This window comes from Notamacropus eugenii, chromosome 2, assembly GCF_028372415.1.
Source record: "Notamacropus eugenii isolate mMacEug1 chromosome 2, mMacEug1.pri_v2, whole genome shotgun sequence".
Taxonomy (NCBI): Eukaryota; Metazoa; Chordata; class Mammalia; order Diprotodontia; family Macropodidae; genus Notamacropus; species Notamacropus eugenii.
Window position 1 is genome coordinate 504,945,815 of NC_092873.1, and position 21,621 is coordinate 504,967,435.

The 21,621-nt window shown below is 52.2% G+C and overlaps 1 protein-coding gene across 7 annotated transcripts in view; it reads left to right on the plus strand.

The window, feature by feature from the left end:
* SZT2 (SZT2 subunit of KICSTOR complex) overlaps nt 1-21,621 on the plus strand; it is an 84,373-nt gene that overhangs the window by 39,570 nt on the left and 23,182 nt on the right. For 4 of the 7 annotated variants that reach the window (XR_011975767.1, XR_011975768.1, XM_072649144.1 and 1 more), the window contains 32 exons: nt 233-400; nt 502-566; nt 725-821; nt 1,351-1,512; nt 1,758-1,962; nt 2,196-2,311; nt 2,406-2,622; nt 4,636-4,771; nt 4,860-4,952; nt 5,086-5,167; nt 5,247-5,534; nt 5,638-5,779; nt 5,862-5,969; nt 6,048-6,111; nt 6,266-6,451; nt 6,773-6,931; nt 7,003-7,117; nt 7,325-7,396; nt 7,542-7,761; nt 10,193-10,292; nt 13,808-13,937; nt 14,243-14,395; nt 14,552-14,654; nt 14,759-14,864; nt 15,312-15,423; nt 15,780-15,898; nt 15,979-16,143; nt 18,617-18,701; nt 18,842-19,009; nt 19,092-19,259; nt 19,336-19,481; nt 19,685-19,851. Coding sequence is in view for 5 of the 7 variants with exons in the window: in XM_072649144.1 (XP_072505245.1) it covers nt 233-400; nt 502-566; nt 725-821; nt 1,351-1,512; nt 1,758-1,962; nt 2,196-2,311; nt 2,406-2,622; nt 4,636-4,771; nt 4,860-4,952; nt 5,086-5,167; nt 5,247-5,534; nt 5,638-5,779; nt 5,862-5,969; nt 6,048-6,111; nt 6,266-6,451; nt 6,773-6,931; nt 7,003-7,117; nt 7,325-7,396; nt 7,542-7,761; nt 10,193-10,292; nt 13,808-13,937; nt 14,243-14,395; nt 14,552-14,654; nt 14,759-14,864; nt 15,312-15,423; nt 15,780-15,898; nt 15,979-16,143; nt 18,617-18,701; nt 18,842-19,009; nt 19,092-19,259; nt 19,336-19,481; nt 19,685-19,851 (4,417 nt within the window). In the remaining 2 variants the exon portion in view is untranslated. The remainder of the gene's footprint in view (nt 1-232; nt 401-501; nt 567-724; nt 822-1,350; nt 1,513-1,757; nt 1,963-2,195; nt 2,312-2,405; nt 2,623-4,635; nt 4,772-4,859; nt 4,953-5,085; nt 5,168-5,246; nt 5,535-5,637; nt 5,780-5,861; nt 5,970-6,047; nt 6,112-6,265; nt 6,452-6,772; nt 6,932-7,002; nt 7,118-7,324; nt 7,397-7,541; nt 7,762-10,192; nt 10,293-13,807; nt 13,938-14,242; nt 14,396-14,551; nt 14,655-14,758; nt 14,865-15,311; nt 15,424-15,779; nt 15,899-15,978; nt 16,144-18,616; nt 18,702-18,841; nt 19,010-19,091; nt 19,260-19,335; nt 19,482-19,684; nt 19,852-21,621) is intronic. The other 3 variants (XM_072649145.1, XM_072649147.1, XM_072649146.1) reach the window with 3 other exon arrangements.

Below are 21,621 nucleotides of genomic sequence, written 5' to 3' on the forward strand. Positions count from 1 at the left end.
CCATGGGGGAGAGGGCTGAGCTTCGGGGGGTCCTATGGAGGGAGGGCAGAGCTTCAAGGAGGGTCTTATGGTGGGGAGGGAAAAGCTTCACGGGGTTCTGTGGGAGGGAGACAAGGGCCTCAGGGGGTCCTGTGGCAGGGGGCAGGAACTTGGCTGGGACCCCCAGGGCCAAGGTTGGAGAGGGTGTGACGGGGGCAGGGACTGGATTTTGAGCAGATTCTGTGCTGGGCAGAGGCTGAAGGCCTTAGTCCCGAGGCCCACTGTCCTGCCAATGAGACACTGCTGAGCCTGCTGCACCGCTGCTTGGGGCAGGAGCTGAGTGACCGTGAGCTCCCTCTTTCTGCTGCTGAGCAAAAGACCTTTTTGAGCCAGGTGCTACAGTGGGGAGCTCTGGGCCCAGGTGAGAGCATCTTGACCCCCAGGTCCCCTCCCCACTTACCGACCCTCTGACTAAAGCCCTGGCCTGGCCTCCCACCAACACCAGTATTGTCCTTCTTCCAGAGGTGCGTCCCTCGGGAGTCTCTGGGAGTCTTGAGCCCCAAGGCCGTGCAGGCACCTCTCAGGATGTGAGTAACTTTGTGGTTACACCTCTGGTCAGTCTGGGTTCTCTTCCCTGGGCCTCCTTCTGGAGCTGGCTGGGGCAGGGTGGGGGAGGGAGATATTGAGGGTGACCAGGCTGGTATTTGGCTTCTTGTAAGGGTCTGCTCCCTTGACCTCCACACAGCCTTCCTCGGACACCTCACCCCCTCAGTGGCGCTGCTATGGCCGGCTCGTGACACCACAGCATGTGCTGCTCACCTTCCTCCCAAGTACACTCACAGGTATAGCCTTGCTGTCCCCCACAGGCTGCTGATGGGAGCTTCTCTCCCAACCCAGCTGCTCAGTGCCCTAGCTTTGGAACTGGGGAGAAGGGACATCCATATACTCACTGAACTGCCTTGGGAGGTCGTGAGCTCCCCGTCATGGGAGGTCATGGAGCAATGGCAGATCCACAGAAGGGCAGGCCAGAAGCCACTGGGTTTTCTCCTGAAGAAAATCTTTTGTGTTTAAGGGATCAGAACTTAATTCCATCTGGAGAGTATGACCTCCCTCTGGGCCATAGCCATGGACTCCCAGGGCCTCCCCTTTACCTGAAACCTTTGATGTCTATTTTTGCCAGATCCCAGGGAGCTGCAAGCTAGTCATTGTCCCTTCCTCCCTCTTGGCCCTCCTATGGCCAGTGTTGTCCTGGCAGTAGCTCTTGTTGTGGGCCCAGCTTTCCCTCAGCATTCCTCAAGGGGACCTTGAGCAGTCCTTGTCCCCCTGAATTCTTTGACATTTCACTTCTCCTTTCTCTCTACACACTCCCAGATGTCCAACGACTAGTTGCTTATGGTCTTGGCCGGCCCCCTCAGGAGATGAGGCCTGCAGTGGAAGAGTGGAATGCCATCTCTAGCCCTGAGGATTTAGGAAGAGGGGGCCAGAAGGATACTAAGGCCCTGATCCCTTCCCTCAGCGTGACCCCTGCTAGTGGTAAGGCCTTTTTTGTGGATCAGGGGAAAGGGTAGCATAAGACCCAGTGAGGCTCAGGCTGTGGACCATTAGGACATGTGGACAGTCATCACCATTCATTAAGCACCTACTGGGTCCCAGGCCCTGTGCTAGGGGACATATTTCCAGAGATTGATGTGAACTTAAGAGTCTAACAGGTACAGAAAGGAGCTAAGGGGATTTGGGGCAGAGCATAGTGATGATGCCTCTCCTCCTACTCCCTATAGACAAAGCCCAGGATCAGGGGGAGTTCTCTCTCCCTCCTGGAAAGGACCCCCAGGCCTGGCCTGGGCGTCAGGCCTCCCAAACTGAGGGCGGAGAGGGGCCGCGTTCCCGCTGCCCAGTCTTCATCTATAGCTGCTCACTGGATGCGCTGAGAGAGCAGGTGGTCAGCACACAGCCCTGCAGGGCTCCCCAAGACCTCAGCGTCACGTGAGTGGCTCCTAGCCCTTCCCCCAATTCTTCTATGACATTTGTGCAGGGGACAGATGGACAGATGATAGAGGAGTGAGGACAGATGGGATAGATTGATGGATCAATTAATGGATGGGTGGGTGGGCGGACAAATGGTCTGGAAGTATTTGCAGATGAGAGTCTGAAGGTAGGGAATGGGGAAAGCCGGACATGTTGCATGGATCTCTTGGGGCCCACATGTGCCCCTCCAGGTCTCAGTTTGTCGAGCACCCCTCCCCTACGTCCACCTGGCTGGACCCCAAGTTTAAGGAAGTGGCCGATCACTGTGCGCTACTTCAGGAGCACGCCCAACGTTGCTATGTCCGAGGTGAGCAGCTGGGCTGGGGTAGGTTGAGGCAGCCTGACATTGTGTCCTCTGTGGGTAGGGACTGCCCACTTGACACCTCACTTGCCCCTCCCAGGCCTGTTCCGCAGCTTACAGCAGGCCCAGGCTGTAAGCTCCCAGGACCTCCTGGTAGCTGTGGATGCCTGTGAGGAGCTGCTTCAGGAGGTCGACATCACGCCCTTCCTTCTGGCGCTTTGTGGCCATGCTCATGGGCTGCCCCAGGGACCTGGAAGCTCCAGCCTTGAGGAGCCCTCTGAGCCTCGTGATAGGGCAGTCCTGGCCTCAGAGTTGAGGTGAGGCCAGCCCCTAGTCCCAGCCCCAGCACAGAGTGAATCCCAGCTCAGCTACTTCTACGCATGAGACCTTGGGAGGCCACTTTCCTCCTGGGCCTGCTTCTTCCTCTTGTACAATGGTGGAACTGGGCTCAGGCACCTCCCTTCTAGCTCTAAGTACATTGACCTCATGAGCCAGTGACCTCTGCTTTGCGTTCAGGACTTTGGGAATCAGGGAGGGGCCTGAGATGAGGTCTCTGCCCTTGGGACTTACTTTGGGCTTAGCACCAGGTGGAAGCAGCCAAGGATGGGGTAGGCCAGGGCCAGGTGGGCCAGGACCCACCCAGGATCCAGGGTGAGGATCACAAGCCTACTCCTGATATCATTGGTCAGGGTGCAAAGGCATGCTGGGCCAGGGAGGCACAGGGCACTTTGGCCATTAGCCAGGGGATGCTGCCTTTTAGAGAGGCTCTTGGCATATGTGGAGATGAGTCACTGAGAGTGAAGTCTGGCCTGGGCTGGGAACTAGGGAGAGTCACAGTTTGGATTAGCAGGCCAGAGGCAGCTAGGAAGTCCTGGGTTCAAATCCTGCCTCAGAAACTGGACAAGTCATCCAGCCTCTCTGGGCATCACTTTCCTTACCTGTAGAAGAGAATAATAATAGCACCTCCTTCCCAGGGTTGTTAGCAGGATGAGTGAGATGCTTGGCAAATCTTAACGTGCACATGGCAGCTGTTACTGTTGTTATAGATCAGATACAGCTTCTGTCCTTGGGAAATGTGGGGTGGGGAGGAGAGGATGTATTCCTTGTGCCAAGTGATACAGACACTGGATCCTCAGTGCCACAGACCATGACACTGCTTAGAGCCTGAGGGAACCTGCTTGGGGAGGCCTGAGTGGGCAGGTCGGTGCCAGGCACTGTGCCAAGTATTGGCGATAGAAAGAAAGGCAGAAGACTGTCCTTGCCCCTGAGGAGCTTGCAGGCGAATGGGGGTGACAACATGCAGGTGGCTCTGTGCAGACAAGATCGATACAGGTCAAGAGGGGTCAACAAAGGCTTCCTGTAGAAGGTGGACTTTTAGCTGCAACCTGAGGGAAGCCAGAGGAGAGAGATGAGGAGGGAGGGCATCCCAGGCAGGGGGTGCAGCCAGACAAAAGGCCCAGAGCTGGGAGATGCAGGGTCTGTGGAGAACAGCCCGGAGGCCTTGTCCCTGGATCACAGTCTGTGAGTGGAGCAAAGTACCACAAAGGGAGCACAGGGCAAGGTTACCAGGGTTTGGAACACCAAACAGAGCGTTTTATAATTGATCTATGAGAGTTTAGTCCTGCACTTGAGGAAAATCCCTTTGGGAGCTGACAGGAGAATGGTCTGGAGTAGGGAGAGACTCGAGGCAGACAGACTCCCCCAGCTGCCATTGCAGGAGTCCTGGGGGAGGTGATGGGCACTGGCCCAGAGGAGAGACAGAAGAAACGAGGCAGATCGGGTCCATTGGATTGCTATGGAAGCAAGAGTGACGTCTAGGCCGTGAGCCTGAGGGGCCCTTGGCAAGACAGGGAGCGCTTAGGGAGGAAGGCGGAGGAATTTAGTTTGGGCACGTTGAGTTTGAGATTTGTGCGTCACTGAGTTCTGGATGTACAAGAAGCAGTTGGAGGTGGCAGACTGGATATTTAGATCTGAGAATCATCTGCTTAGAGATGCTCATTAAGACCAGGGCAGCTGATGAGAGCCCCAAGGAGATTGTCTGGAGGGAGAAGAGAGGTTAAAGGTTGTGATGTTGAGGCTAGGGCAGCAAAGGAGGAAGAGAAGGATTGCTCAGATAGAAAGGAGGAGAACCAGAGAGAGAGACATCCCAAAAACCCAGCGTAGAAGAGGGTGAAGGCAGGTGTGTGGGGCAACGTGAGCCAGGCCTGGCCAGCACACAGGCTTTTGCAGCCTCTGGGCCCCCTCTGCTGAGGACAGCTAGCCCAAGATAGGCAGGGCTGGCCCTCTGCCAGAAGGAACTGCCTCGTCTGACCTCTTGTCCTTAACTGCAGTGCAGAGGCAGAGGATCCCGGTGAGCCCGAAGCCCAACATGTACCAGGCCCTGGAGCTCCAGGACCCGAGCTCCTGCTTTCCGAGGTCTGCCAGCTCTCAGGGGGGGCCCACGACCGGCTGCACAACATCATTCAGGTGGGGCCCAGGGCTGGCGGCAGGAGCAGAGACAGCTGCTGAGACCCAGCCTGGGGCCCTCATCCCTGTGTGCCCCTTTCCCCAACAGGAGAAGTTCTTGGAGATCAGTCGTCTGCACTTCCGAGCTGTGCCCTCTAACCCCCACTATTTTTTCTACTGCCCACCCTCCAGCAAACGTGAGGTGAGGCCTGCTCACTGCTGTCTATGCTTCCCCCTGTCTGTCCATTATTTCTGCGCTCCCTCCAGCATTCTTACTGACCTTCACATTGTGTCCTCACTAACCCACTTCAGTCACCTTCTGTGCCTTCTCACAGCAGGATGAGAGCACTCGGGATGCCCTGGACCGGAAAGTCAGTGACCTGGAGCTCTCGGAGGCTGAGCCAGTAGGCGATGAAGGTGAGCACTTGGTGTGGGCTGGCTGGACAGGGGACTTGTGGCATAGCCTCAGTCATAGCCAACCTGCCACTGTCCCCAGGAGAGGCGTCCGGTGGCTGCATTGCTACAGAGAGTGACCCAGAGCTGGAGGTAGAATATCGAGACAGCCGGGACACAGAGCTGGAGCCTCCGGACTCCACATCACTGTCTGACGAGGACACCATGAACCCAGACGAGGACTCCTTTAGTGTCCTGGGAGAGGATGCTGCCCTTGGCCCCGAGGGTTCCGCCCATGATTTGCCCCCTCTCTTCCTGCACCTCACATGCTCTGTGCGTCTCCGAGGACAGCATGACTCCGTGCCTGTTCACACGCTGCCCACCTGCCTGGGTGAGCTTCTCCACCAATCCCCTGAACTGTGATGGTGCACCCTGCCCCCACCAAGGCCCCGAGCCTTCACAGGTTCCAACCCTTTTGCTCATCCCCTCTCCAGGTCAGGTCTTGACATCTCTGGAGAGCCTTCCCCTAGGGAGTCACCTGGCCTTGCAGGACCTTAGCGTGACCCTGGACGTCTTCATCCTCACCCTGCCCCTGGAGGTGGAGCTGCCTCCAGCCTCAGACCCGCAACACCACAGGTCAGGCATGCCTGAGGCTCCAAGGGGCTTCTGGAACCCCCAGGCCCTGCCAGTGTTCATTAGCTCCATTCTCTTCCCCCAGGTCTGTCTCTGAGAGTAGCACCTCTTTCCCTCGGTCTCCTGGGCGACCTTCTTCCCTGCGCTCCGACGACAGTCTGGGCCCGCCACTACCCCCACCAGATATAGAGAGGTATGATTCCCAGAGGCTTGGGCCCCCAACCCTTGTCTTCTCTGATCCATGCTGACCCTGGCCTCCTTCGCTTTCCAGGCAACCAGGGCTATCCAGTCTTCCCTTACCCCACAGGCAAGCCATTGAGACCACCATGAGTGAGGTAAGACTCTTGTCCTGGCCCTGGCTTAGGATCCTTTGATCCTCAGTGACCCTGAGGGGGACTAGGGAGGTGGGACTCCTTGCACCTACTTCAGGTCCCACCCCATTGATAGATACCCTAACCCCTCCACCCCCCCACCCCTATCTGTCCCCAGATTCGCTGGCTGCTCGAGGATGAGATGGTGGGGGCCTTGCGTCAGGGGGGTGCCCCGAGCGGTCCCTCTCTTCAGAGAGTAGCGGCCCACGTGCACGCCTCCCCAGGACGGTCGACCTGCCTGCGGCAGACGCTGCCTCTTAGCTTTGTCTTTGGGCCAGAACGCTCCCTGGCTCGATTTAAAGAGGTTAGTTAGCAAGCATTTATTAAGCACCTACTGTGTGCCAGGCGTTGTGCCAGTGCCAAGAGTACAGAGAAGCAGGGACAAGTGCCTGGCCTCACAAAGCTCTGAGGCTAATGGGGGGCGACATGCAGATAACTGTCCAGGCAGATCCTCAGCAGAGGGCGGGATATGAGGGGGAGCTCTGCAGATGGCCTTCCCAAGACCCCTTATCCCCCAGTGCCTTTGCTCTTGGCCTTGATGATCCTTGTGCCCCACTGGAGATGTTCCCCAACCCTGTCCATGGCCTGAACCAGCCCTCTCCCATCTCATCTCTGTCCCCTCCAGGAGTTCTGTCGACTTCATCTCCCAGGCCACTCCCTGTGCCAGGACCCCGACAGTGGTTGCTTCTTTGTGTCTGTCAGCCCCAGCTCCTGTGAGGAGCCCCCTCCAACCTGGGCCTGGCCTAGTCGTGAGGACCAAGCAGCGCGCTCTGGCCCTTCAGAGGTGAGTGCCTGGGGTCAGTGTGCTTGGAGCCTCCAGGCGCGTTCCTCTCTGAGCTTTGTCTTTCCCCGCAGGCTCATCCAATCAGTCCCCAGGTCCCTGAGTCTCCTGATGACATCGAGGGCTCCACTCTGAGTGCCTTGCCCAGTGGGACATCACTGGGGTCTCATGGAGCCTGTAGTAACGAAGGTGGGCGTCAGCCTCACACAGGTCCTGAGTCTGTTCCTCCTCTGACACTGCATTGGCTTCTTGCCCCTCCATGGCCTATTTGTCCCCTACCTTAACTTTGGGGAACCATCTTTGCTGGGGTGAGGATTGGGTTAGGGGAGAGAGCAATGCAATTCTGAGAGAGGTGGGTTCCATGGAGGCCTCACTGCTTTCCCCTCTGTTGTCCAGGAAGCCATCCTGGGCCCAGCCGAGGACAGAGTGTCGTATCTAGCCAGGGCAGTGTGGACTCTGACCAGCTAGGTGAGCTCGGGGTGCAGAGTCTAGATGAGAGGGAGCAGGAGGTTCAGAAAAGCCAGAGTGATGGGGGGCAGCAAACACAGATGCACAGGGAGGGAGGCCCCCGAGGGAGTCACAGGGTCAGTGAGCCAGGCTCTCGTCTCCCCAGGCTACGATGGAGGCAGCAGTAGCGGCTCAGAGAATGAAGGACCAAAGGTAATCCCAGGGGAAAAGGACCCCATGTTGGAGGAGACATCTAGCCTCATGCTGCCCCCAGGACCTGCTCCACAGCAGCAGCCCCCACCTGCCCTCTCAGGACCGCGTCTGCCCGACTTCTGGCTCCTTGTCCGTGTCATGCAGGATCGAGTGGAGGTTTATGCCCATGCACGGTGAGGGCAGACCTGAGCAGTCCCAGCTTAGCCCCTGCTGAGAACCCAGTGGCTTCTGGTGATTGCCATTCACTCCTGGCCTCCATAATCCTCAGAGGTCCTCTGTATCCTCCTGTTGAGGTTTTATCACCCTCCCCCATCATGTGCCCCCATGTGATTCCAGGGACAACTCAGGTGAGTTTCCCTAACCTTCCCCCCCCTCAACAAATACCCATAACCACAATAGATCCCTGTGGTGCCCTCTGAGAGTGCCTGTAACCTCCTATAGGCCCCCATCATCCCAGTGAGGTTGGGCCCTTCAGCTGTTGCTCCAGGTACCAAGCCAGATATAACCCAGTGTCCTCACCTCCCCCACCCCCAGTGCTGGGAGGACATTCTTGTTTCTGTGTAGGCAGAATGAATGAATGTGAGCTCTCTGAGGAGAGGAAGGGTCCTTGGTGGCCCCAGAGAGTAAGCACAAATGAAAAGAAGGGCCCAGTTTAAGTTCAACTGATTGATTCCCTCAGTGGCTGCCATGTCTGGATGAAGAGGTGAGCTGGAGGCAGTAGTTAACAGGCCTCTTGTCCCTTCTGCTTGGGATGGGTCTTGCTCCTGACCCTCCTGAGTTGACCAGTTGTTCTTAGCGGGCAGTTTGTTTTCTTCTTTTTTAAAAATTAATTTGTTTTCAGTTTTCAACAATCACTTCCACAGGTTTTAAATTTTCTCCCCCTCCCTCCCCAAGAAGGTATGCAATTTTTATATGCTTTCTGCGCATACATTCTTATTAAACACATTTTCACATTAGTCATGTTGAATAGAAGAATTAAAATGAATAGGAGAAACCATGAGAAAAACCAAACGTAACACAAGAGAAAATGGTCTGCTTCACTCTGCAATCCAATTCCATAGTTCTTTCTCTGGATGTGGAAGGCATTTTGCCTCAGGAGTCTTTCAGGAATGTTTCAGGTCCCTGCATTGCTGTGAAGGGCTTAGTCTGTCAGAAACAGTCTTTGCACACTGTGGCTGTTGCTGTGTATAATGTTCTCCTGGTTCTGCTCCTTTCACTCAGCATCAGTTCATATAAGCCTTTCCAGGTTTCTCTGAAGTCTGCCTGTTCATCATTTCTCATAGCTCAATAGTATTCCGTTACATTCATATACCACAACTTGTTCAGCCGTTCCCCAATTGATAGGCATTCCCTCAATTTCCAGTTTTTGTCCAGCACAGAAAGAGCTGTTATAAATATTTTTGTACATGTGGGACCTTTTCCCATTTCTATGATCTCTTTGGGATAAAGTCCTAGAAGAGGTATTGCTGGGTCAAAGAGTATACACATTTTTGTAGCTCTTTGGGCATAGTTCCAGATTGCTCTCCAGAAGAGTTGGATCAGCTCACAGCTCCACCAACAATGAATTAATGTTCCAACTCTCCCACATCTTCTGGGACATTTATCATTTATCATCTTCCTGTTTTGTCATGTTAGCCAATCTGATAGGTGTGATGTGGTATCTCAGAGATGTTTAGATTTGCACCTCTCTAATCAACAGTGATTTAGAGTATTTTTTCATATGACTATAGATAGCTTTAATTTCTTCCTCTGAAAACTGCCTGTTCATATCCTTTGACCATTTATTAATTGGGGAATGACTTGTATTCTTGTATATTTGACTCAGTTCTCTATATATTTTAGAAATGAGGTCTTTATCCTAGACACCAGTTGCAAAAATTCTTTCCCAGTTTTCTTGCTTCCCTCCTAATTTTGGTTGCATTAGGTTTGTTTGTGCAAAAACTTTTCAATTTAATGTAATCAGAATGATTCATTTTGCACTTCATAATGTTCTCTATCTCTTGTTTGGTCATAAATTTCTCCGTAAGTCTGACAAATACACATTGAGTTTATCAAACAGTAGACTGCTTTTTTCATTGACCACTGTGTCTTGAGTACCTAACATATTCCACTGATGGTGGGCACAGTTTTTCTGAGCCCATTCTGCTTTTCCCTCTGACTTATGCTAGGGAAGCCCATGCTTTCTACCTCTTCTTCAGTCAAAAATTCTTCCCTTCTCCATAAATCTGATAAATACACTATCCCTTGCTCCCCCAATTTGTTTTTAGTATCAGCCTTTATAGCTAGATCATGTGCCCATTTGGACTTTATTCTTGTGCACGGTGTCAGACATTGGAGTGCCCAGTTTTCCCAGCAGTTTTTGTGAGTTCTTATCCTAGAAGCTTGAGTTTATCAAACAGTAGACTGCTATATTCATTGACCACTGTGTCTTGAGTACCTAACCTATTCCACTGATGGTGGGCACAGTTTTTCTAAGCCCATCCTGCTTTTCCCTCTAACTTCTGCTAGGGAAGCCCATCCTGAGCCAATAGCATGTTCCATCTGTAGGCCAATCTGCCTGACTCATTTCCCCTAACTGCCCATATGTCTTCTTGTCCTTTATAGGAGTCTCAGTCGGGATGAGAATGGACCAGGTGCCGAGTGCCGGCAGCTGCAGCAGCTCTTGACCAAGAAGATTGGAGAGATCTGCCGAGAGGTCAATCAGGTGAGCAGTCATGTGTGTGTGAATGTGTGAGTGTATGATCAAGTGTGGGTGTATGTGCACGTGGGTGTGTGATTGCATGTATGTGGATGTGCATGTGCATGTGCATGTGTATGTGGCTGAGTTTTCCTTTCTTCAGGCTGAGCCCCACAGGAAGCACTACTTAGAGACCTCAAAAGTCTTGTGGCCTGACCCATACCTGACCACAATTCCCTGTGCCTCAGACATCCTAGTGAGTGGGCTTCCTGCCTTCATTTGTAGGTATCACTTAGGGGATCTTGTGAGCTGATTCCAAAGGGCTTTAAACTAGAAAGGAGCATCTGCCTGGAGCCAGTGATAGAATCCTTAACCTAAGTGGTACAGGGTGCCAGCATTGAGCAAGGTCTGACCACCAGGAGGCTAGATTTGCTGAGAATGAGTTGAGAAGGGCAGGGGTCCAAGTTTAAAAAAACCAAACAGAAGAGACTGGCACTTTAACTGGTTGTCCAGGTTTTAGAAGGGATGGACAGTGAACATCTAGAAAAGGAGGCAGTGATCCCAGCTGACCAGTGTGGCTTCCCAAGAACATACTGTGCCCAGATTTCTGTTTTTGGACAGAGTCACTTAGGAGAAAGTTCTATGTAGGTCTTTTTTCCCAGCCAATTGCTGGATCAAAGGATCCATTCAGAGATGGGGGGGTAGAGAGCCTAGTCAGGTAGATTTGGGACTAGCTGAAGGGGCCGTGTCTACCTCCTTTGAGCTCTCTTGGGGGATGCACTTTCTGTCCAGGATTTGGATCAAGGCAGAGATGAGCCCCATTGGACTGGCAGGTGTCCCCAGGCAGGAAGGAATGGCCAGCACCCTGGACACCAGAGAGAGGCGGGCTCAGAAATCTTGACAGGCTAAAGCTGTTGGACCAAGTGCAATAAGATGAAACTCAGTCACTGTTCATTTGGGGTCAAAAAAATCATCTCCCCAGCTTCAAGCCGGGGTAGGCATGTATCCTCTGAGGGTCTTCTGGCAGCCTGGGCAAGGAGGCTCACTGTGCTGGCCTCCCCTCTGCTCAGAGCCCTTCTCAAGACTGAAGCTCTGGGTTCCAGAGCTGGGAGTCTGTGAAGAAACTGGGCATGGAAGAGGCAGGGCAGTGTAGTGGGATCCAACGACCCAAGAGTCTGTCCTGACTTTGTTCCATATCAGCTGTGTGCCCTGTGGCAAGTCAGGCAGCCTTAACTGGGCCTCAGTTTCCTCAGTTGTTTAAAAAGAAGAAGGTAACCCAACAGCAAGAGATAAAGAAATCCCATTTAAAGCTAGGGTAGACACTATAAAATATTTGGGCATCTACCTGCCAAAACAAATCCAGGGACTATATGAACACAATTACAAGACACTTTCACACAAATAAAGTCAGATCTAAGTAAGTGGGAAAACATCAGTGGCTTGTGGGTAGGTCGAGTTAATATAATAAAAATGACAACTCTACCTAAATTAATTTACTTATTTAGTGCCATACCAATCAAACTATCAGATAATTATTTTCAAGAGCTGGAAAAAAATAATATCAAAATTCATCTGGAAGAACAAAAGGTCCAGAATATCAAGGGGACGAATGAAAAGAAATGCTAGGGAAGGTGGTCTAGCCCTACCAGATCTCAAATTGTATTATAAAGCAGCAGTTATCAAAACCACTTGGTACTGGCTAAGAAACAGAGGGGTAGACTAGTGGAATATGCTAGGTACTCAAGACACTGTAGTCAATGAATATAGCAATCTACTGTTTGATAAACCCAAGGACCCCAGCATCTGGGATAAGAACTCATAGTCTGACAAAAATTGCTGGGAAAACCGGATAACAGTGTGGCTGAAACCAGGCATAGACCAATGCCTGACACTGTACACAAGAATAAAGTCCAAATGGGTACAAGATCTAGGTATAAAGATTGATATTATAAACAAATCAGTAGAGCAAGGAATAGTGTATTTATCAGATTTATAGAGAAGGGAAGAATTTTTGACTGAAGAAGAGGTAGAAAGCATTATGAAGTGCAAAATGGATAATTTTGATTACATTAAACTGAAAAATTTTTGCGCAACCAAAATTAGGAGGGAAGCAGAAAACTGGGAAAGAATTTTTGCAACTGGTATCTGTGATAAAGGCCTCAATTCTAAAATATATAGAGATGAGTCAAATGTACAGGAATACAGGTCATTCCCCATTTGATAAATGGTCAATGGATATGAACAGGCAGTTTTCAGAGGAAGGAATTAAAGCTATCTATAGTCATATGAAAAAATACTCTAAATCACTGTTGATTAGAGAGGTGCAAATCTAAACATCTCTGAGATACCACATCACACCTATCAGATTGGCTAACATGACAAAACAGGAGGATGATAAATGATAAATGTCCCAGAAGATGTGGGAGAGTTGGAACATTAATTCGTTGTTGGTGGAGCTGTGAGCTGATCCAGCCATCCTGGAGAGCAATTTGGAACTGTACCCAAAGGGCTACAAAAACGTGCATACCCAGCAATACCTCTTTTAGGACTGTATCCCCCAGAGATCATAAAAATGGGAAAGGGTCCCACATGTACAAAAATATTTATAGCAGCTCTCTTTGGGTGGCCAGGAACTGGAAACCAAGGGCTTGCCCATCAATGGAGAATGGGTGAATAAATTATGGTAATGGAATACTGTTGTGCTGTGAGAAATGATGAACAGGAATACTTCAGAGAGGCCTGGAAGGACTTATATGATCTGATGCTGAGGGAAAGGAGCAGAACCAGGAGAACTCTGTGCACAGCAATGACCGCAGTGTGCCAGGACTTTTTTTCTGTAGACTTAGAACTTCATTGCAATGCAAGGACTTAAAAAATTGCCAATGGACTCTTGAGGCAAAATGCCTTCCACATCCTGAGAAAGAACTATGGAATTCATTCGCAGAATGCAGCAGATCATTTTCTTTTGTATTATGTTTTGGCTCGTTATAGGATTTCTCCCATTCATTTTAATTGTTCTATACAATATGGCTATGGTGAAAATGTATTTATTAGGAATATATGTCTAGAACCTATATAAAATTGTATGCTGTCTCAGGGAGGGAGGGAGAGGGAGGGAAAAGAATCTAAGTTATATGGTAGTGATTGTAGAACACTGAAAATAAAAAAAAATTAAAAAAAAGATAGACTTTCCAGCTCAAAATCTAGGACCCTGTATTTGGCCCCAGATGGCTCAGGGAGGGGGACTTCGCTTGGTTTTGCTTAGTCCAGACCGGAAGGCAGCACAGGAATAATATGGGGCAGCTGCAGAGGGGCTGATTGTGACTGGGTGTTAGTGAGACCCCAGAGGAAGGGTCCCTTTGAGGTCTTCAAGCAGGGCCTGGACAGTGGCTTGTCCAGGATATTTAAGGGAATTTCTTTTTGGATATGGATGAGCTGGGACACTGTTGAGGTCTGCTCAGTGACCCATGGGGCCTCCTTCTGATTCACTGAAACCTCAGAGACCATGGGGCCTTTCTGATCTCTCACCTTCTCTTCTCCAGCGGCTGCTTCTTCAAGATCTCCATGACAGCCATGTCTGTAACTCCCTGCTTGTAGCTGAGAGTGAGGAGGATCTGTGGCGGAGTGAGACCCCCTTTCATCCCCGCCAGCGGACCCTGCTGCCCAGTGATGGTGAGGGCCTGACATCCCCTTCCCCACCAGCTGCCCAGTGATGGTGAGGGTCTGACATCCCCTTCCCCACCAGCTGCCCAGAGTTAGTGAGGGTCTGAAATCCCCTTCCCCTTACCAATAAGTCCCGCTGCTAAGGGGATTCTGAGAATCCAGGCCTAGTAAACAGGTTGTGATGCTATCCTGTATCTTCCAAGAAGTAGGGGTCTCTACTCTCTGTGCTCCGTGAATGAGCCCAGGAGAGTCTGACTGTACATATTGGGGATGAGCTAGGGAGAGCTCTGATCTGAAGTGTTCCCTGTCCACAGATTATGCAGCTGATGAGAGCTGTGCCCCCCGCGGCTACCTGGCAGCCACAATGCAGTTTGTGCCAGGACACTTTTCCTGCAATGTTGTTTGGGGAACTGTGATCCGGGTCCATTCCCGACTCAAGATGGGGCCCAGCATGGGAGTGTCCCGCGGTAGGAAGAGCTGCTGGGCAGATGGGCTAGGGTTGGGGGAGAGCCTGGCATCACAGGGTGGGTGGGCCTAACACAAGGGCTGTCAGTGGGCAGGTTGCGGTGCTGAACACTCAGCCTCACTAAGCCTTCGTCTATGGGCCCCTGGTTGTTCCATAGCTATCCAGGCACTTCGGTCTGTGCTCAACGCCTTCTCAGTGGTGAATAGGAAGAACATGTTTGTGTACCAGGAGCGAGCTACCCGAGCAGTCTACTACCTGCGGTAGGAGCAGTGGTGGGGGAGCAGGCCTAGGCTGTGGGGAATGGCCCTGCCTGCTGTGCATATACCTCCAGCCCCACTCACCCCCAGTTCCCTTCCACTTGCAGACTTCTGGAGACATCGTGCAGTGAGAAGCTCCTAGATGGGGATGCTCTGCCCCCCTCCCTGGCCCTCTCCAGAAGCCAGGAACCCATCTGCCCTGAGGAGGCCTCGGCAAGTCACTTCCTCCCCACTGCCTCCCAGCATTACTGGTCATTATGGTTTGTCTGAGAATTTGGATTTGGAGCCTGGCAAATCTGGGTTTCAATCTCCCTAAATCTGACACACAGGGCTTTGGGACCCTGGGAAAATCACTTAACCACTTTGAGTCTCAGTTTCATCATCTGTGAAATGGGGATCATAATGGTGCCAGGGAAGGAGTGCTGGATTTGGAATCAGAGGACTTGACTCTGCCCCTTACTCTCTATGTAAGCTTGGACAAGTCACTCCATGGCCTGAGGCTGCTGGGCAACACTACTGTCTTACTGATCCATCACTGCTTACCCCCAGCATTCTTGCTCTTCAGTTGAAAGTTCAAAGTTGAAACCAGGCCCTTTGCCTGCTGTGTCTCTCTCCCTTCCCCTCCTCCCCCTCTGATTTTCCTGTGCTCTCCTTGCACAGGGTCCTCGATCCCCATTGGAAGTGGCCTCCAGTCGGAGCTCGGAGACAGCCCGCCCTGTGGGCCAGGTTGACCGGCACATTCAGCTCCTAGTGCATGGTGTGGGACAGGCAGGTGAGGCGTCCAGACTGGTCAGGGCAGTCATCAGTGCTAGGGACCAAGGCAGGGTGCAACAAAAACATATCCCCCTATCCTTCAGGGAGCTTACATTCTCCTGGGGAACCACCTCAGTCCCCAGAAGTAGACATGGAAGAGAGGATGCTTAGAGGTCATCTGGTCTCACCGTACCCTGATCTAAGAGGAGATGGGAGGATGAAGCACAGGGCCCCCATGGCCCTGGACAAACCAAGCTCATCCTGCTTTTCTAGCCTTGGCTTTTTTTTAAAACTTTAATCCACCCTGATTGTGTACATCTCTTGGTGTGAGTGTGTGTAATGGGTCCTGGCCCTAGGGGTTTTGTATGCCCACAGGCCCTGAGATCACAGAGGAGCTGGTGCGAGCCCTTCGGCGGCGCCTGGATGAGGCCACCTTGGACATCATCACCGTCATGCTTGTACGCAACTGTAAACTCACACCTGCTGACGTCGAGGTAATGTGCTTTGGGCCCCATCTGGTGCCCCAGGCTTCCTCATCCTTGCTCCAGGCTCACACCTAGCTCTGCTCTCTCAGTTCATCCAGCCCCCAGGAAGCCCCCCCTCAGAGGTGCTCCACCTGGTGCTGCCACCCGCCTGTCGGCCGTGGCTCCCAGCCTTGGCCTGGTACCTGCGGCAGAATCTGCTCATCTTCCTGCATTCACCAAAGTATACAGACAGCAACAGTCGGCACCACTTCCAGGTGAGGGAGAAGCTTCTCCCTGGCAGATTCCTTTAGGTGCCCAGCCTGCTCCCCAGCAGGCCCCCACCAGCACAGAATCTCCTGCTGTGCCTGACATTGCCTCAGCAGCTGCTCATCCAAACAATACCAGAGAGGAGCCCTGTGCCATGTCCCTGCAAAGGAGTGTCTTGCTTCTGGCTGAAGAGTGCCAAGAAGGGGAAACTGCCCCTTCCATACAGGGACAGCTCTTGCAGCCAGCAGGTTCTTCCTGATGTCCTGCCTTCTTTGGTCTCTTGGCAACTGATGCCCCGTCCCATGTCTACCCTTCTTGTGCTGGTAACATACAAGCCTCCCCTCCCCCAGGCAGTCTTCTTTGCGGCCAGCGTGCCCCATTTCTTCATATTTCATGCACTTAACGCTTTTGCCCATCCTGCTCGCCAACCTCTAGACCCTCTCCAGCTTATCGATGTTCTTCCTAATGTATGGGGCCCAAAGCTGACCACTGGGCTCCAGGTGGTGTCTACCAGGGCCAAGGGCAGCATGACCATCTCCTCAGCCCTTCTCAAGGCAGCCCCAATCTCATGAGTTTTTTGGACTGCCTCATCACCCTGCTGACTTCAGCTGCGCTTGTGGTCCACCAAAACCCCCAGGTCTTTTTCCAAACCACTGTTCTCTAACTGTGCCCTCTTCCCCATCCTGAACCTTTTTGACACCAAGTGCAAGACTCGACCCATTTCTTGTTTCTTTATTTGATATTTTTTTTCCTTAATTGTGTGTAAAAACAATTTTTAATGTTCCTTTCTTAAAACTGAATTCCACGTTTTCCCACCGCCCTCCCCCTCCCCCCATTGAGAAGACAGGCAATTGAGTATAGGTTCAACATTGACACACATTATCTAACGAGATTCAGCCTGTTAAGATCCTTTGGGATCCTGACTCTGTCATCTTTTGTGTTCACTTAGTGTCACCTGCACATCTGATGGGCCTGCCATGGGGGCCTTTATCCAGGTCACTGATAAAATACGTCTGATTATGGTCTTGTCAGATCCCCATCTCTCCGTCTTCTCCAAAAGAATGTCATCCACTGCTTGGTTGGAGTCAGAGCGGATGACAGCCTCAGCCTTCACTCATCTTCTTGTTGAGCGACCTTGCCCCAGAAGACAAGCTGGGGCCAGCAGGGCTGGCACTCTGGCACTCTGCTCCCGTGTCAGGATTTGGCTACCTCTCAGTGCCCCAAGTACTCCTGCAAGGTGTTGGGGACCCCAGATGGGTTCATCTGGCCAGCTGACTCCAGTTCAGCCAGAGGAGCTGGGAGTCTCCCTGCTGTCACCCCTCTTACCTTGGGCAGCAGCTCCCTCCTGGCCCTTTTCCTTTTGTCTTTACTAGTGCACAGGGCTTTCTTTGTGCCAACCATCATTGTCCCACCCACCCCAAGCAGGGGTCTTCAGCCCTCTCAGATCCTCCTCTTTCACCAGCATGGTCTTGGCTCCTTCCGTCACCAGACTTGGCTCATTGCAGGCGTTAGCCTTTCTCCTCACGCTATTTTTACAGGACTGTGATGAGCCCTATACACGTCTTCTGTGGCATAGCCTTGCTTCTGTCTTCTGTACATTTCTTTTAAAAATCTGACTTGACTGGTGAGTTGGCTGTGCATCTACATCAGTCTCTTCAAACAATTCCTAGTTTTCCTCCTCTTTAGGCTGCCTTTCTTCAGCATCTTCTTTTCCTGGGATAGGTTTCCCTAAAGCATTTTACTCTGTGGCCTCCTCCCCACCCTCTGAAGTCTGCTTTCCCCAACATGTCACACTGCTCTGTCATACACTCTGGGATGGAGTGGTCCCTTCTCCTCAGGACTTCCACTATTCTGCTAATTCTGCTCTGCTAGGGAAAATCTTATCAGAATGGCATTGTCCCTCGTTTGTCCCTTCACCTTTCTAAGGCTAAATTATCACTAAGGCAAGTCAGGAAGTTCTGTTCTGCTGTGTGTTTGTCAGGGAGCTCACCCCAGCAGATATCTGGACATGAGGCCCCCAGTCACTATTCTATCGTGCTCTTGGTCAGGCTTAGCATCTGTTTCCTCTTTCAGCCCATGTGTCTCCCTCTCCTCTTCTGTCTTCCTCGTGTGCTCCCAGTCATTTCTTTGCTTTCTTCCTCCCCCTAGCATATCCACAAACTAGGCAATTACTGTGAACCAGGCAGAGCGCTGAGAACAGGGATGCAGATACAAGCAAGCCAAACATGTCTTCCCCTCAGGGAGCTGCCATTCTTATGGAGGGACCACCCCTCCACGGAGGGATGGGATGGTTTGGCAGTGACTAATGGCTCCGAGCAAGGGGAGGCAGAGCCTCTGCCCTCTAGACCTCTGCCCCACTGCCCTCTGGGTGTTCTCTGGCTATCTTGAGCTTGAGGGATATCTTTGCATAGGGTGGAGAGACTTAGAACCTGCTTTTCCTGGGGTTAGCTTGACGTCATGTTGAACTTTATTCTTTCCTAGCACCCTTTCCACCCTCCTAGTGGCGTTCCTGACTCCGATATTTATCTCTACAACAAGCCTGGTGGCCAAGGCACTGGAGGAAAAGGTACCTGCTCTCCTCTTGGATGGCAGCCTTAGGGAGCTAGAGGGGGCTGGCTAGGGTGCAGAGGGTCCCTGAGGTTGAATGAGGGATAGTAGGGCAGAGCATTCCCTGGAGACTATACCTCCTGAAATCTTTTGGTGTAGGGGTTGCCTGCATCGCACTGTCCTTCATGGATGAGGGGGGAGCCCCCATCTCACTGGGGCTCTGGCCCCCTGCTTCCCCGGGCCCTCCGGACCTGCTGCAGGAGACTGAGTTTGAAAGTCTTACCAGGGTCATTTGCTGCCCCACCCCACCCAACAGTGCCACTGCAGGTAGGCCCAAAGAGGGCTGGTGGGAGGGAATCCAAGGGTGGGCTTGGCTTCAGCTGATTACCCCAATTTTATCTCCACCCAGGTCAGGGCCAGGATCTACAGCTGCGGCTGGATATCTGGGAGAAGGGGAACATCAGCCGCCTACAACTAGAAGAGAAATTGCGTGGAGCCACCCGATATGCCTTGGCTGATGCTGTCATGGAGCTCCGGCTGCTGCCAGCCCCTCTGTGTGTAGAGGAGGCCCTGCCAGGTATGCCCTGCCCTGGACCCTGCCCTGGCCCTCAGGAGGAGCAGACACCTGAAAGCTGTCTGTCTGGTGTCCCCAGGGAGTCCAAGGACTGTTTCACTGGAGACCAAGAGTCCCGGGGATCCAGCCAGTACTTCCCCTCTGCCCTTCCCACTAGCCCCGAGCCCAGGAGAGCCTGTCACTCCCCCAAGCAAAATGGGCCGACGCAGCTTCTGGGATATGCTGGTAAAGACAAGGGGAGGCTGAGGGGGGAAACTGGCATCTCTCCTCCTCATCCCTTCAGCATCTTCTCTCCCATCTTGCTCCATCTCTGTAATGGGCCCACGTGGGCAGGGAAGAGGGAAGAGAAGGATCTCCTCTCTTCCCCCTGCCATCTTTTGCCCCACTACCCATCTTCTTTTCTCTCTCATGACTTTTATTCCCTTCAGAGTAAAGCTGAATGTGGGGACCTTGGTTCCCCAAAGACAACAGATGACATTGTACTGGAAAGGTCAGAAGAGACCCGAGGACGGAGGCGTCACAAGACTGAGAATGTCCGGCCCCCAGGGGGACCAGAGCGGACCCCAACCCCAGAGCTGGGTGCTCAGGGTCACAGGTATGTGTAGGAGGTGGGGAGGCTGGGGTTAGGAGGTTCTCAGGTGATAAGGATCTGGCCCTACACAGTGATTCCCAAAATCCAGTGCTCATTCTCTGGGAATTACCCTCACCCTTCCCTTGAGCTGTGGCAACACAGTGCTATGAGCATTAATTTAGTACAGACTGTGAGCCAGGCCTGTGGTTACTGTGACGCATGGAAAGTGTCCCTCCCCTCCTGAAGCCATTTGACTAGTCGTGCATGGCTAAGAGAAGCCAGTATGATGTAGTCTTCGTAGAGAATGTGACTCATACCACAGAAAGCAGGAAGGACCTCCACCAAGGAGGCCGGAGGTAAGAGAAAGGGCAGTCTAGACGTGGAGGACAGCCCAGGCAAAAGTGCCAACGCAAGGATGGCATCCTGAGCACTGGAAAGAGTGAGGCCAGAGACACTGGACCATGAGAAGTGAAGAGAGCCCTGAAGAAAACAGCTGACAAGATGCCTGGCCTGCACTGTGTCCTAGGCCCAGAGGAGGTTCCTGGTGGAAGGGCTGCCATTTTGAGGGCATTCAAGCCTTCTCAAGATATTGGAAAGAGGGTAGGGTTTTAAATAGTTGAAAAAATCATGATCCTTTATATTACCCCCCAAAAAGTCAACCAAACCAAAGTGACTCAGGAGATATCTGCAGCTACTGAGCTGTCCGTCCGACTACTTTCTCCTTTCTCTAACCTCTCTAAGAAGAATCTCCACACATATGAGGGGCATCCTTGGTGAACATAAAAAGAAAACAGGCAGGCTGTCACGAGCAGCACAACCCAGCTTTACAGCTTCTCACTTGACTGTAAGCAAGCCTCTGCCTCTTCAGAGTGTTAAGGCCCTCCTACTGCAGAACATCTCAGAGTTGTAGGTCAGAGTTTGCTGAGGGTCTGTAAAAGGTGTGAAAGGTCACATACCATGTGTGTGTCCCTCAGGCTATGGACACCATGGAAAGCATTAAGGTCACAGACAGTTGCCAACCAGTAGTGGTTTTTCCTGTCCCACCCAGAGTCAAAGTGAGCATTGGTGGCTTTGTCTTTGAGCCCCCTAGCTGATGTGGTCCACCGCAGGCCACAAGCACAATTATTGTATTCTAAATTGTTGAGCCACGTGCAGCCCACAGTCCGCATGTTTGATACCTCAGGTCTAGACCTTACATTACAGTTCATTAGATGGCCCTGGAAGTCACCCATCAGCTCATGAGTATTTCTGGGGTGGACACTGTGGCTAGACCCATAAGTCAACAGATGGTAGAGGCTGGGGGCCTGCTAGGTGCCCTTGGGGGATGTGTACTATTTTACTGTAGTTATCCCACTAGAGATGTTCTATGGCTATGAGTCGTGAGAAGCCAGGATCTCCCAGAATCAGAGTGTGGTGTTCCCCAGGGCAATAGGCAGCTACATAGTGGGATCCCACAGTGAACAGCAGTCTGGAGGAAGGCCCCCCCAGGATGCTATGGTTGGATGGTGAGAGTCCTAAGGCGTCTGGACAGCCCCCTGCTCTCGCTGAAGCAGCTGCTGCTCTCTCCAGGGCCCTCTGGAACTTCTTTCTTGCAGGCTCCTGTGGTCACAGATGCTAGTCTTCCAGGTTCATATTCTGCCCCTGAGCAGCACCACTGGTCAGTGGGCATGGTCTCCCTTCGAGCTCTGCTCTCCCAACCTTGAGAGTGCCCCACTGGTCACCATGTACAGGCCACTTCAGGTCTCTCCCCCTCCCTGAGAGAGAATTAGAGAGGGTTTACCCACTGTTGAGGGC